At 41.4% G+C, this 13,316-nt stretch overlaps 1 protein-coding gene across 1 annotated transcript in view; it reads left to right on the forward strand.

Annotated features, from left to right (window-relative positions):
- Nucleotides 1-13,316, forward strand: part of Negr1 (neuronal growth regulator 1) — a 736,170-nt gene that overhangs the window by 431,380 nt on the left and 291,474 nt on the right. The window contains exon 3 of the mRNA XM_006974907.4: nt 8,702-8,827. Within this exon, the coding sequence (XP_006974969.1) occupies nt 8,702-8,827 (126 nt within the window). The remainder of the gene's footprint in view (nt 1-8,701; nt 8,828-13,316) is intronic.

Raw genomic sequence — 13,316 nt, forward strand, 5'->3', positions numbered from 1 at the left:
ACATTGTGTGGACACCTCTTTGTAGGTGTTGTGAGTCCATATTATAATTAGTAATGTTATGAATCTCTAACTCTATAGAGATGGACCTTTTGAGACTACCTTTCTGATGCAGCAGGGACTTAGAAAATAATGAGTGAGTGTATGGGTGGCCATCTGGGTGCTAACAGGTGATGGCTATGTTGTCCCGTTTAATAGCTGAAGAACACAATAGATTGAGAAATAATTAGGCATAGCTTTTAAATGAGGAAAAATACTAGAGTTTGCAACATAACTCAGAGTTGGAGATAGAAGAGAAAGATGTATTTCTCTCAAACATGTTCTTTACCCCCTAAGTTGTTCTGGCATATTCCATCAGTAGGCAATTCATGAATCTGGCAAGCTTACATCTATAACGTATGCTGTGGTATTTTTTTCTTCTTTTCACTATCTTTGAGTGATGGGATGAGGAGAGAAGCCACACACATCTCTGAAATGCCATAAACTATAACATCAGTTACAGTCTGTCAGCTGGGAGAGTGGTTTTGCCGCTTAGATGTGGGCCACGAAACCATCAAGCACCCACAAGCACATTTAGAAAAAAAAATCATGAAGCAATTTCTTCTCTCAGTTTGAGAACAGCACCTTTCCAGAAGGTTGACTGTGAAGCAGAGATGGGCTTGTACCTTCTGGGGACTGGCCAAGATGGAAAGGGAGGTGCCAGCTCTATGGAAGGAGGAATGTTCTTTTGATACTGCCAGCTATTGCCAGATCAAGAGCGAAAAGTAAAATCCAATTCTCCCAAGATATATGGTTCTGTCTAACTTGTTGACTCAAGTGGTTTGGAAAGGCTTCAGAAACACAGTTTCTGAACTACAGCCTCTACACTGTGCAGGGAATAAACAATGAAAGTGATAGGTGTGCTCTTGTGTGGGGGAGTATGTGTGTGCTGTGCACTGTGTGTACATGTGGGGGCATGGGTCAATGTCAGTGTCTTTCTCTGTCACTCACCAACATTTTTGTGAGTTAGGCTGGTTATGATTTTGAGACTTGGACCTGGACCTTGCTGATTCAGTATGCTGACTGGACAGAAAGCCCCTGGGGATCCTTCAATATCTGCCCCAGCTCTGAGAATAGAAGCCCCTTTTATATGAGTGCTGAAGATCCAAACTTTTATCCTCATGTTTACACAGCTAACATTTTACCCATGTAGCCATCTCCCCAGCCCAAAGCCAATTCTTTAATCTACCTTTGCACATCTTCAAAAATAAAACCAAACAAATGAAAATCACTGTAGCTAGCACACATAATACTACCTAAAATACAACATCCCATTCAGCTAAAGTAAATGTGTATGATTATTGTCCAGCTCCATCTCAGAGTTTGAGAAAGATATGACAGGCATTGACCAGGAGAAACCAGGTGAACAGATGAGTTGAAGGGGAACCCTGTGCTCAGACCATCCACAAGATGAGAAATGATAATGGCATCTTCACCATGTTCTCAAAATTATAATGTGTCCTTCTCATGGTGGCTAGAGGTTTCTGCTGTGGAATAATTCTGCTGTACATTCTAAATATGTCTTGCTTTTTTTATTAATGAAAAGCTAATTGGCCAATATCTGGGCACAAAGAGATTGTGTGAGGCAGCCTGAGACAGAGAGAATGTTGGGGTGAAGAGCAGCAGAGTCAGAGGAGTCACCAAGGGCCACAGAGGGAGCAGAACATGCTGGAGGACAGGTAAAACCATGAGTCGTGTGGTAGAATGTAGATTAATGGAAATAGGTTAGTTTAAGTTGTAAGAGCAAGTTAGTAATAAGCCTGAGCTATCAGCCAATCATTTATAATTAATATCAGTCTCTGTGTCCATTGTTTGGGAGCTTCTGGCAGAACAGAAACTTCTGCCAGCAGTTTCATGGGGAATGTTCACAGAAACGTTGAAGAAACATTAGCTTACTATACACGTGAACACTACAGATATTAATCTCACAGATGCCAGGGCTTTTCCAGTTCCAGATGAGTAAAGAGGGTTTTACTCTAGGCCTCGACTTCTGCTCTACAAAATGAAGATAAAAATAAATATATATATATAAATGACTAGACTGCTACTCACATCACCAGTGAGGCTACCTGGAAAATGGGACCCCAAAAAAAGACACGGAGAAATGGACAAGATCTACATGAATAGCCTGGTCATGAGTGGGAACAATGAAGGGCGACAGTCGAGGGAAAGAGTGGGAGATCCTAGCTGGATCAAGAAAAGAGAGGGAGAACAAGGAATAGGAGACCATGGTAAAAGAAGACCACATGAGAAGGTGAGAAGGGGAGGAAGCAGAGAGCTAGGGAGGCCCACGAAGATCCACAAAGATACCCCCTCAAAAGACTGCTGGCAATGGTCGCGAGACGGCAGGAACTGACCTACTCTGGTGATGGGATGGCCAGACACCCAAATAGTGGTGCCATAAACCCCATCCAAGGACTGAGGAATCTGAAGGCAGACATCCACGGCTGGTCCCCTGGTGGAGCACTGGGAGTCTAATTAGTGAGTAAGAAGAGGATTTATATGAGCGAGAATTGTTGAAGCCAAGGTTGGATAAAGCACCGGGACAAATAACCAAATGAATGGAAGCACAGGATCTATGAACCAAAGGCTGAGGGGCCCCCAACTGGATCAGGCCACCTGAACGGGTGAGACAGTCAGTTGGCTTGATCTGTTTGGGAGGCAGCTGTGCATTGGTGCCAGGTCCTGGGCTCGTTGCATGAGTTGGCTGTTTGAATCCTGGGACTTATGCAGGGACACTTGGCTCGGTCTGGGAGGGGGGAATGGACCTGCCTGGACCGAGTCTACCAGGTCAACCCTGGTCCTCGGGGGAGACCTTGATCTGGAGGAGGTGGGAATGGGGGGTGGGCTGGGGGGAGGGGTGGGCGAGAGGGGGAGAACAGGGGTTTCTGTGGCTATTATGTTGAACTGAATGGTGTTATAAAATAAAAAAAAAAAAAAAAAAAAAAAAAAAATAAATAAATATATATATATATAAATGAACACCAGTGGCACCAACAGAGATCAAAGAGTCACTCATAAGTGGCAGAAATTTATTTCTTCCTGTTCTGGAGGTTCAGAAGGCCAAAGATGCTGACACACGTGGTAGGAAGGGCCCCTTCCTCAGATGTCACATCTTCTTAGAGGACAAGGGTGTACCTAGTACACAGGGGTCTCTTTTATACTGGTCCCCATCACCCTCATGACCACATTATTCCTGAAGTGCCTCCTATGCCCATCAGCTTTGGAGTTATGACTTCACTGTGTGGATCTGAGAAAGGGGAAAACATGTAGTCAGGAGCACACACTCAGGAAAGTCTATTATGTCAAGGACTCAAAAAGTCCTCTCAGGAATTCATGTCACTGTTCGTGTGACAAGTTCTGAGGGTAGAAGACATAAAAATGGAGAAAATGAAATTAATTATGGTGTAAAGAGACAGAATCATTCTTATTTCTTCTGGTGAGCAAGTTAGGATGAGAGAGCTAGTGTTTTTTGGCAGTCCCGACAGGGACATTGGGACCCTGATATTGAGGATTTTGGAAAAGAGCCTGTACTCTCAGAGAATTAGCATATGAAGTGTGTTTGTGAAACACTGCCCTGATTTTATATGGTAATAGTAGGAGACACAGTATTGATGCTGGGGATATGGTAGTTGCTGTGAACACTGGACAGTGTCCCAGGATAATCTGTAGTTACTAGACTTAGGATGCCATCATGCTTTAATGAAGTGATGTGAAGAACTGTGACCACACAGCACGAGATTGATGGAGCATTGACTTGGCTCTAGTAACCCAGCACCATGAGGCAGAGCTCAGAGGTCCCCATGACATGCCAGCAGTCAAAATCTCCATCTCATGTGCTCAGTAAGAGTTCTCAGCAACATGTGTGATTCAACTTCATCTGCAATGTAACCTGGCCTCAGAGCAAAACGTTTAATTTGTCCCTTCTAGGAAATGTCTGCATGGACTTGTAATGTCTTCTGCAAACACTCTGCTGATGCACAGATGAGTTGCCCTCATGGGGGTTTTCCAATCCCTAGTGATCTTTTTGGAATTCATAGGAACAGTTCACATTAAATCCATGAAGGCTGATCATTACAAAAGCAAGGACAGCTTACTCCTGTATCAGCAAACATGAGTTGGTAGTATAGCGAGGTTACAAAGTGCATATTGAACATGTGAAATGAAATGCCTGGTTCCCATCAAGAAGCCCCAAGCCCATGTTTATATAAGCACCCTAATTAAACTCAACTAGTCACAACAAGGACACAGAAGTAGGACTGGACTAGCTGGGAAAGGGTTCAGGAGTGTGAGAGACATAAGAGGGACACTGAGGATGAATACCATGCCTCGTGTACACTGTCACAAATAAAACGAGGGTCCCGTATCAAATCCCCAAGAGAGAGAAAATAAGAAAAATATGTATATTACATGAAAAAAAAAACCTATTCACAAATTCAATACAAACAGTGGGACAATGCCCAAAAGTGTGATGCATGTGACCTCCCAGTTTGGATATGCATGCTGGAAATCTCTTCGGTGCCAAGTGTCCTGCTAGGGACATTGACAGATGGCTCAGATGGCCCAGGTGGCAGCAAGTCAGACTGACTCATTTTTTGGTAAAGTGAAACCTACAAGAGGAAATAAATTACCTTTAGAGAATCTAAGTCCAGAGACACATCTAAGCATGACTCATCTCCTGTCTGGGGCCAATGAATGTTTGAAGAAAGGGTGCAAATGAGCAGCTGGGTTTCAGGACCACAAGCGACATGGAGACAAAGACAGGTTACGTTAATGTAAATGGATGTGAGTTTGAAAGTAGCTAACCTTGGGCCTGAGAGATGTATAAGATTCTTGCCTCAGCCTGATGACCGGAGTTCATTAAATGGAGGAAGAAGAGGATGGACTTCCACAAGTTGCCCTCTGATCTCCACATTGCTCAGAAGTGGGTGTGCACCCCACACACTTCTTGCACACCATGGTTCACATTTAGAAGAATACGTTTTGCACAGAATAAATTATTTCTGTGCTACAGATCACAAATACAGAAACAATGTACATAGCAATCAAAGATACTTCTCAAAACCTATAGCTATTTAGCTAATGCTTTAAAAATCATTAATTGACTAAGTGCATCAATAGGAAACCACCTGAGGGAGTATAAACTAGGTACATAGAGGATGGGAACACATACTGTAAAATTCCCAGAGAATTTTAAAGTAAATAAGAACAAAAAAATCAAAATTAAATAAAATTCTGATAAAAAAGAACACATATACAGAATATTAAGCATTTTCTTTTATTTATTTATTTTTTCTGTGTCACTCTGTGAACACTTAGAATACTGAGTTCACTATGAGCCACACAAATACTCCGAATGGTCGAGATTCCTCCCACATGTGGCCTTCATTACAGAGACACATAAGCTGCTAGAAGAATGAGCTCTGGCTGACTTCGGAGGATTGTGATCTCCTGCCCTGTTCCAGTTATGGTAGAGTCTTAACCCCCCACCCCCCAACTGGTGCACCTTGGAAAGCTCCTGAGCTCTGTGCACTCAGCTCAAAAGACCACTATGACTTTCACCCATTTGACCCATTCTTCACATCCCCCTTAGCTGCCGGGCACTGGGGTAGGACGTTCTCCTCCCTTAGAGGCCGAGCATGAGCTACACACACGGTTATGCAACGGGCTTTATAAAAACCAGCTTTGGCAAAGATGTGGAAGGTGATCTGGGAAGCATCTCTCTTAGTTACTTTCCTACCTGCTCACTCTCCTTTAAATATCTTAGGGATGAGGATTATCATTTTAACTTCGTGTATTTTCTGGAGGTCAAGAATGACTATTTCTACCTCCACTGCATTTGGTAGAAACTGGAAGCCTTGGAAGCTGAATGTGCAGTGATTTTGAATATTCAGCAATAATGCTTACATGTTTTCACCTCCACAAGCAACTGCACAGAAGGGAGTGACCTGCGTTTCCACAAGGCACCCACTGCTGGCATTTGATGCATCCTGGGAAAGAACTCAGCCAGAGAGTTTTTTTCTTGTTAGTACCCTCTTTCTAGACATTTCTTCTCTGTAGTATATATCAGGAGGTGTTTGCCACCTCTGAAATGACAGGTGACACCTTGGCATTCACACCTACTCTCACAGCTGACATCTAGGTGTGAAATGTTGAGTCAAACTGCATGGCTAAGGGACTGGGTTGCTTCACATCTAGTCAAACACCAATGCTTAACATGAACTCAGTGTCATGCTGCAGCAGAAGTGGATATAGGCTCAGATGGGACTGACAAAAGGGGACACTGTAGAGGACAAGAGTCCATGATTTTCACAGGATGGCAGTATTTTTATTAAATATACATACTCTCGCCTACCTTTGAGTCAGATAATACATTTGACTTTCTGAAGGAAATTATCCATAGTTGATTAAAACTCTGTGTAAATACTATCTAGCATTTTTCTGTAGTGGACATTGGCATTTTATGCCTGTGTGTAGGTATGTATATGTATACATATGTACAAGTATATCACAGTTTAGCAGACTTATGCCTAAATCTAATGTCTTACATATTACATATAGTGTATATGTTTTGTATGTGTGTGCGTGTTTGTATATGTACATGTTTGTGTGTATTCTTGTGTGTGTGAGAGCGGGGGGCAGCCCTCCTCCCTCCCTCTCCATCTTGGGTGTCTCACAGTAACTGCAGCTCACAATTCCGCTGCAGTGGACAGAAATCCCCTGAGAGCCCCATGTCTCCTGTGGTATTAGAGACGCATACCACCATGCCTGGCATTTCACATGGGTGCTAGAGATGCAGACTCAGCTCCTCCTGTTCATACAGCCAGCTCTTTGGAGCTGAGCCATCTCTAGACCCCCAAATGATATTTTTCTGGTGTTGTAACTTCATTTTTAGTAACTCTTCTGTTCCCAAAGTCTCTATATCTTTCTTCCTGAATGTTAAGTTCTCTATTTCTGTTTATTTCAGTTAAACCACAAAGAAATTCAGTTTAGAACTGTTATTGTTGTTGTTGTTTGCTGGAGAAGAGCTAAGTAAAGAGCTTGATGATAATGTATTTAAAATGTGTCATTTGGAGACACTCACGTGGTACTCAGCAGCCATGTTCTTCCTCAGTCACATGAACCAATGCCTATGGTTACAAATACATCAACTTGATTTTCTGGTGGTACAGCTTTGGTTCTATAAAATATTCAAAGATAATATAAAAATAGATAACTTATTCTAAAATTACAATGTTTAGCTACAGGACTTTAAAGTAGCTATTGAAAAATACAGACCTGAATGAGATAATTCAAATGACCCTTTAGGAAAGTTCAGTTTTCTAATCCATCAAGGTGACTAATTCTCTCTTACTTAAATTTCACTGGCATCATCAAAATACTGCAATTATTTAAAGTCAAGCATAAATTAAGCTGCCACATGCCAGCTGTGTACATTATTAAAGTGATGATATTGTGGTCACAGTGAAAATAGCATTGTCTAAGTTGTGAGGACATTGTCAGTGTGATGATATCATTGTCAGAGTGATGACATCATTGTCAAAGTGATAACATCACTTCCAGGATGATGATGCTTGAGAACACTTCTGAAGCTAAACCCCAGTGTCACACATGTGTACCACACTGGTCAATTAGAACAGGGACGCTGATGCCAGGTTCCTTTCTTACCTCTGAGCCTGTGCTGGCTCGCATATTACCATTGTGGCCATGGAGTATCCATCCAATTTTTGTCTCTGCACCTCAGTGGAGACTCTGAGGCTAAGACAGTTCAAAGTGCTTGTTCTACAAGACTGGCCACCAGCAGAGAGCACAGACCCATGCTGTGGAGGATTAAATCAGACCAACTGGCTTTCAGAATAGGACAATTTAATCCTAGAATATTTATTTTATGTTTTAAATTACTGTTTTAGTTAGAGTTTTTTTTAATCCAACATTTAACAAATTATATTTCAGAATAAAAGTCTGGGATAAAAGTTTCCCATGTCTAAGGCATCAGAAAGCTCCCAGGATGTTTCCCCTTCACCCTTGTAGAGCCACCACATACAAGAGCATGACAGGCAGGCAAGTCCTGGTGTGATCTACTCCAGGGAGCGCTTCTTATTATTACCAACATGAGTTCTTGCTAAACTACCTCTGCTCCTAGAACACTGACTCCAAGAATGTCCAGCCCCATTATCTTCGGTATAAAGCAGAAGCTGCACGTACCTCCGTGACCCTAAAACATCCCTCCATTTCACCCCTACACTGATGCATGCAGCTCAGGAGTTAGCAAGCAGGCACAGTGGGTGTACTAGGAATCATTTTCAAGGCATAGCCCTCATTGCAGCAATGATTCTAGGTGTAATGGGGAGCTAGGTCCATGTTGTAAATTACTCAGCACAAGCCACTCATAGTGCAAATTTAGTAGATGCTAAAGTTTTATTACTAAATATTGTATTCATATTGAAGCACTTCATATCAAATGATTGGAGAAAATAAATATAACCAATGGACCAAATATTTATCAGAGGTCTGAGTTTCTACAGAGCTCTCCAGGAGGCAAGAGCAGAGGACTGAAGAATGATTATCAGCAACCTGTCAATTAGGATGTCATGGAATTACTCTAGGGTATTTCAACAATGTCTTAGAGATACTGAGTCTTATCACTGTATATTTGCCTTTTCAGTTCCTCCGAAAATATATGACATCTCAAATGACATGACCATCAATGAAGGAACCAATGTCACGCTCACTTGTTTGGCCACCGGGAAGCCAGAGCCTGCCATTTCCTGGAGGCACATCTCCCCATCAGGTGAGTGCTGAGCTGCAGCATTGCTGGCTCAGAGAGTGAGTGAAGCCCTTTCATTTCGCTCCTCTTTCATGAGATTATGACTACAGACAGCACGGTTCAAGACAAATGCAGGAATGAACGGCCCAAGCCGTCAGTAATAAGGCCTCTTGATTCCTAGACAAGGTTGTTTACATTTTAATATTCTGGGTAATCACAAATCAATAGAAAAGCCTCAAATGGAATTATTACTACAGGAAAAAAATCTTTTCATTTAAATGTGTGAGGGACTTATTCAACAACATTCACGTGTTGATAACCAGTATGCACTGCTGAGGTAATCAGGAGAGAATGGAATTATACAGATTGTGAGTTGCTAGGTCTGATTTCAAGCTGCTATGCAGAATCAAAGACTTGGGGGTTAGAATTAAATTTACTTGATGAAGGGATTTACAAGTCCTAACGTGGAAGGGATTTTTACACAGAGATCACACAACTGGTGACATGAGGTCTGTGGCATGTTGCTGGGTACTCATAGCTTCTACCACAGGGTGAACATCTTCCAGAAGACCTGAAGACAATTTTAGCAAGTTAGTGACAATCATCATGCAAATAGGCCAGGGTCTGCATTCACAAGGCCAAAGCTTGTATGCAGTTTGCAAGTAACAGGAGAAGCCCCAGGCATGAAAGCGCTTGGCCAGCGCTCTAGCTTTTCTGAAAATCTCTGTCTTGAGGGATTGATAAAGACAGTGGTGGAGCAGGGCACTAAAAGTCCACCTTTGGACTCAGTCTGCACACAGGTGCATGTACCTGCACACATGCCTGTGCATACAGCCCCACCCCAATAAATAAAACAAAATAAAGTAAAAGTTTTCACCCTGTAGCTTTGAGCATTTCTTGAAAGTGAAGGTGTTATTTCATTGTCTAGGATCGCACCACTTTCTCAGATTAATACAATTTTATTTCAGTTGTTTTTCTTTTATTTTTGGAAGAAAAAACTTCAACAAAGCTGGAGCAAGCAATGAAACTGCTGTTAATAAAATCAGAAGGGAACATTTTATGTAGGCGTAGAAAGAGCACACTTGGAACATCTACTTCATCTGCTAATGCTTTATTTAATACTGTTCATCCTTAAGTGTCTTCCAGTTGCCTCATTTACGCAGTGGGTCTAATGAGAATCACCCACACTGTGTGCTAAGTATTGCTATTAATGGAAGAGAAAATCAATATACCAGCATTGCACACTTATGCAGTATCATGCCTCTGTAACAGTTCTGAAGTTTGAGTGTATTGTTGACTGACAACACCTCACTTGACAGAAACCACAAAACTGATATGTGAACATCCAACTCATGGCAGTCTCTCCATATGCTAGAAGTGGCACAAACTGAGACCAGGCATCTGATGCACAGGTTTCTGGGCTGAAATGCTTATTCTTGGAATCATCCAGTCCCTGACTGGCTTTCTGCTATCTTCGGATGTTTCCTACTTTCCAAAACTGTGTAACAATGATCTCTAGTTATTTTTTAGATTGACAGAGTCATGTGTATTTATAAGATATGTGATAGCTTGAAGCCGATACACTCTCAAACAGTTAGAACTAGCTAGCTAATAAGTGTGTTGCCACTGTTTTCATCATGAGAACTTCAGAATCTGTTCTCTTTGAATTTTCTAAGAGTAGAATGTAACAGTACCAGGGCTGGAGAGATGGCTCATCAGTTAAGAGCACTGACTGCTCTTCCAAAGGACCTGGTTCAAATCCCAGCACTCACATGGCAGCTCACAACTCTCTGTAAATCCAAGATCTGACACTCTCACACAGACTTACCTGCAGGCAGAACACCAACGCACATCAAATAAAAAAGTAAATAAATTTTATAAAAGAAAGAACGATTCAAAGAAAGGTGTGAGAACATTAATATGTTACACTGTGTGCAGCAGATGTCTTGTGTTTATGCCTCCCATCTCACAGTAACCAGCATTCTTTTTTCAGCTTAGCATCTCAGGTATGATGGGACTTGAATGAAATAAAAGATGTAAATGTACCTTGAGAATTATCAGGTAATATTCAAATGTACCAATGATTCTTAATCATCTCCTAGGGATTAAATATGATGGCATTATGAGTTTTGTGAGAATGAAGCACATAATTTCTATCTACATATAATTTTAGATTAGTATTTTGGAGCTAACGCTCCCATTTTACTGTGCTTGCTTGCCACGCACATTTGCCTTTTCATATATTCTTGGATATATTTTAGTTTAATTAAATAACAAGAATGCCAGTTACTGAAGTTATTAGAATAAAGATTACAGATAGCATCACAAACTGAAGGAAGACAGATTGGGTTTATAAATTAAATGGCACAGATTCATTTTTCCGATCCTGGCATACCAAGAAAATGAGTAAAATTAGCATAAACATTAATAATTATCTATGAATAGCTGGACTCTGAGAATATTTTCATAAATTTCAAATTATAATGTGTTAGGGTCTACATTCCAATGCTGCTTCATGAAGCATGCCTGATAATTCTATTAACTTATATATTTATACTTAAAAGCAAAATTGTGAATTTCACTTATTCGTTTACTTTTTGCCTAAGAAATATCAATGTCCTGCATTATCTGCTGTTCCCCTTTGCTATGTCATGGAAGAATATGTACCTAAAAGTAGCTGTTAGTACACGAACAGGTTTAGCGCTCTCAGCAGAAGCCATGGCTGGGTTCTGAACACATGCAACATAATTTGTTTCATTTTGTTTTGTTTACCAGTTTCTTTAATAATTCTTAGTGCCTCATCCATGATTGATTGAGTGGTTCCTAGCAGGTCTCAGATGGTGGCTTACTCTGATCTTCCCTAATCTATAGACATGTAAAGCCCTGACATGATCATGCCCCAAGCAGCCCTGGAAGTAGGAGTTGCCACACTCATGCTACCTCCGTCTGCTGTGTGCTTCACCTGAGATTTTGGATCAATGAATTCTTTAATTCATTTATATTCATGGTTTATTTCTCAGCAAGCTGCTTAGCCTGTGCCCTAGTTTGCTTTCTCTTGCTGGGATAAGCACATGACTGAAAGCAACTTGGAGAGAAGAGAGTTTATTTGGCTCAAAATTCCTTCACTGAGGGAAGTCAGGGCAAGAACTGGTCAGGAACCTAGAGGCAGGAACTGAAGCAGAGACCATGAAGGAACTCCCCATTTCAGCCTACTTTCTCATATACCTCAGGAACACCTCCTCAGGTGTGGTACTACCCGCAGTGGGTTGACCTTTCCACATCAATCATCATTATAGACAATATGCCAAAGACATGGCCACAGACCAATATGAGGAGGCAACTCCTCAATTGATATTTCCTTTTTCTAGATGATTCTAGCTATGTCAAGTTGACAAAAGGCTAACTTAAAACCTATGAGGGCATTACAACCTGATCAGCCCATCATAGAAAGAGCACATTACATCCGGGAACACTTAGTGCACCCAGTATCATAGCTCAACAGTGTGGCTGCCCTAGACCTTCCCCAGTACAGATTTCATGAGAATGCACACTATGTATCCACATTCAAGCTAATTCCCCTGAGCATATGTCATTTCTGCAGCATGGTATACTCAGAACTCTCAGAGTGAACTATAATTAAGTCAGGGGGTGTATATTTTTTCATAAGATGATTTATTTCTTGGTTTTCTTTATATCTAGATATTTTTCTTTTTGGTTATAAAGAATTTACAAAATCTCAAGGGTCTTAGCTTCAAGCCTTATGTGGTGGTACAGGCCTATAAGTCCATCAGTTAGGAGGTTGAAGTAGGTGGACGGCCATGAGATCAAAGTTAGCCTAGTCTACAGAGTGAGTTTCAAGGCTATTCAGTGGAAGAAAATTTAACACCGAATCTTACATTGATGACTGAATCCAGTGTTTTTGCCCCCCTGACACAGCACTGTGCTCTTGAGCAGACATTTTCTTCAAATATAGAAGGAGCCAGGACCCTGAACTGTTTTTTAGCCCTAGGTCAGTGTTAACACCTTGCAATTTGGAGGTGGATTCTTCTGGCTTCAGGTTTCAACAATGTTCACTTTTTAAAAAATAGCATGCTCCTACTTCAGAGTAATATCTTGTTTCCTCCTGGCCATGAGATAGCTGTAGCTATCAGGAACTAAGTAGATTGTGTCCTTTCTCAGGGGTCCCACTTAGAGGCATATGACATCCACCCTTCCCTCATTGGCAGCTTTAATTTCAACTCACCAATCATGGAGCTAATTGATTTCTAGACTGTATGGTTTCTTCCTTCCCTCACACCATGCTTCCAATAAACAGTAGGGAGAGTTCATGGCATGACAGGCAATCATCCTCTGCTGTCAATCTTCCCTTTCTTGGTGATCACTGTGAATCCTTCATCATCCCCGCTTTTCTCTGCTGATGGAACGGATGCCTTCTTTGTAGCTCAGCAACACTTCTTCCTGTACCAGTTAGTTCCTAATAGTGTGCTGCCAACAAGAAATTCATAGCACCCCA

This window comes from Peromyscus maniculatus, chromosome 6 (assembly GCF_049852395.1).
Source record: "Peromyscus maniculatus bairdii isolate BWxNUB_F1_BW_parent chromosome 6, HU_Pman_BW_mat_3.1, whole genome shotgun sequence".
Taxonomy (NCBI): Eukaryota; Metazoa; Chordata; class Mammalia; order Rodentia; family Cricetidae; genus Peromyscus; species Peromyscus maniculatus.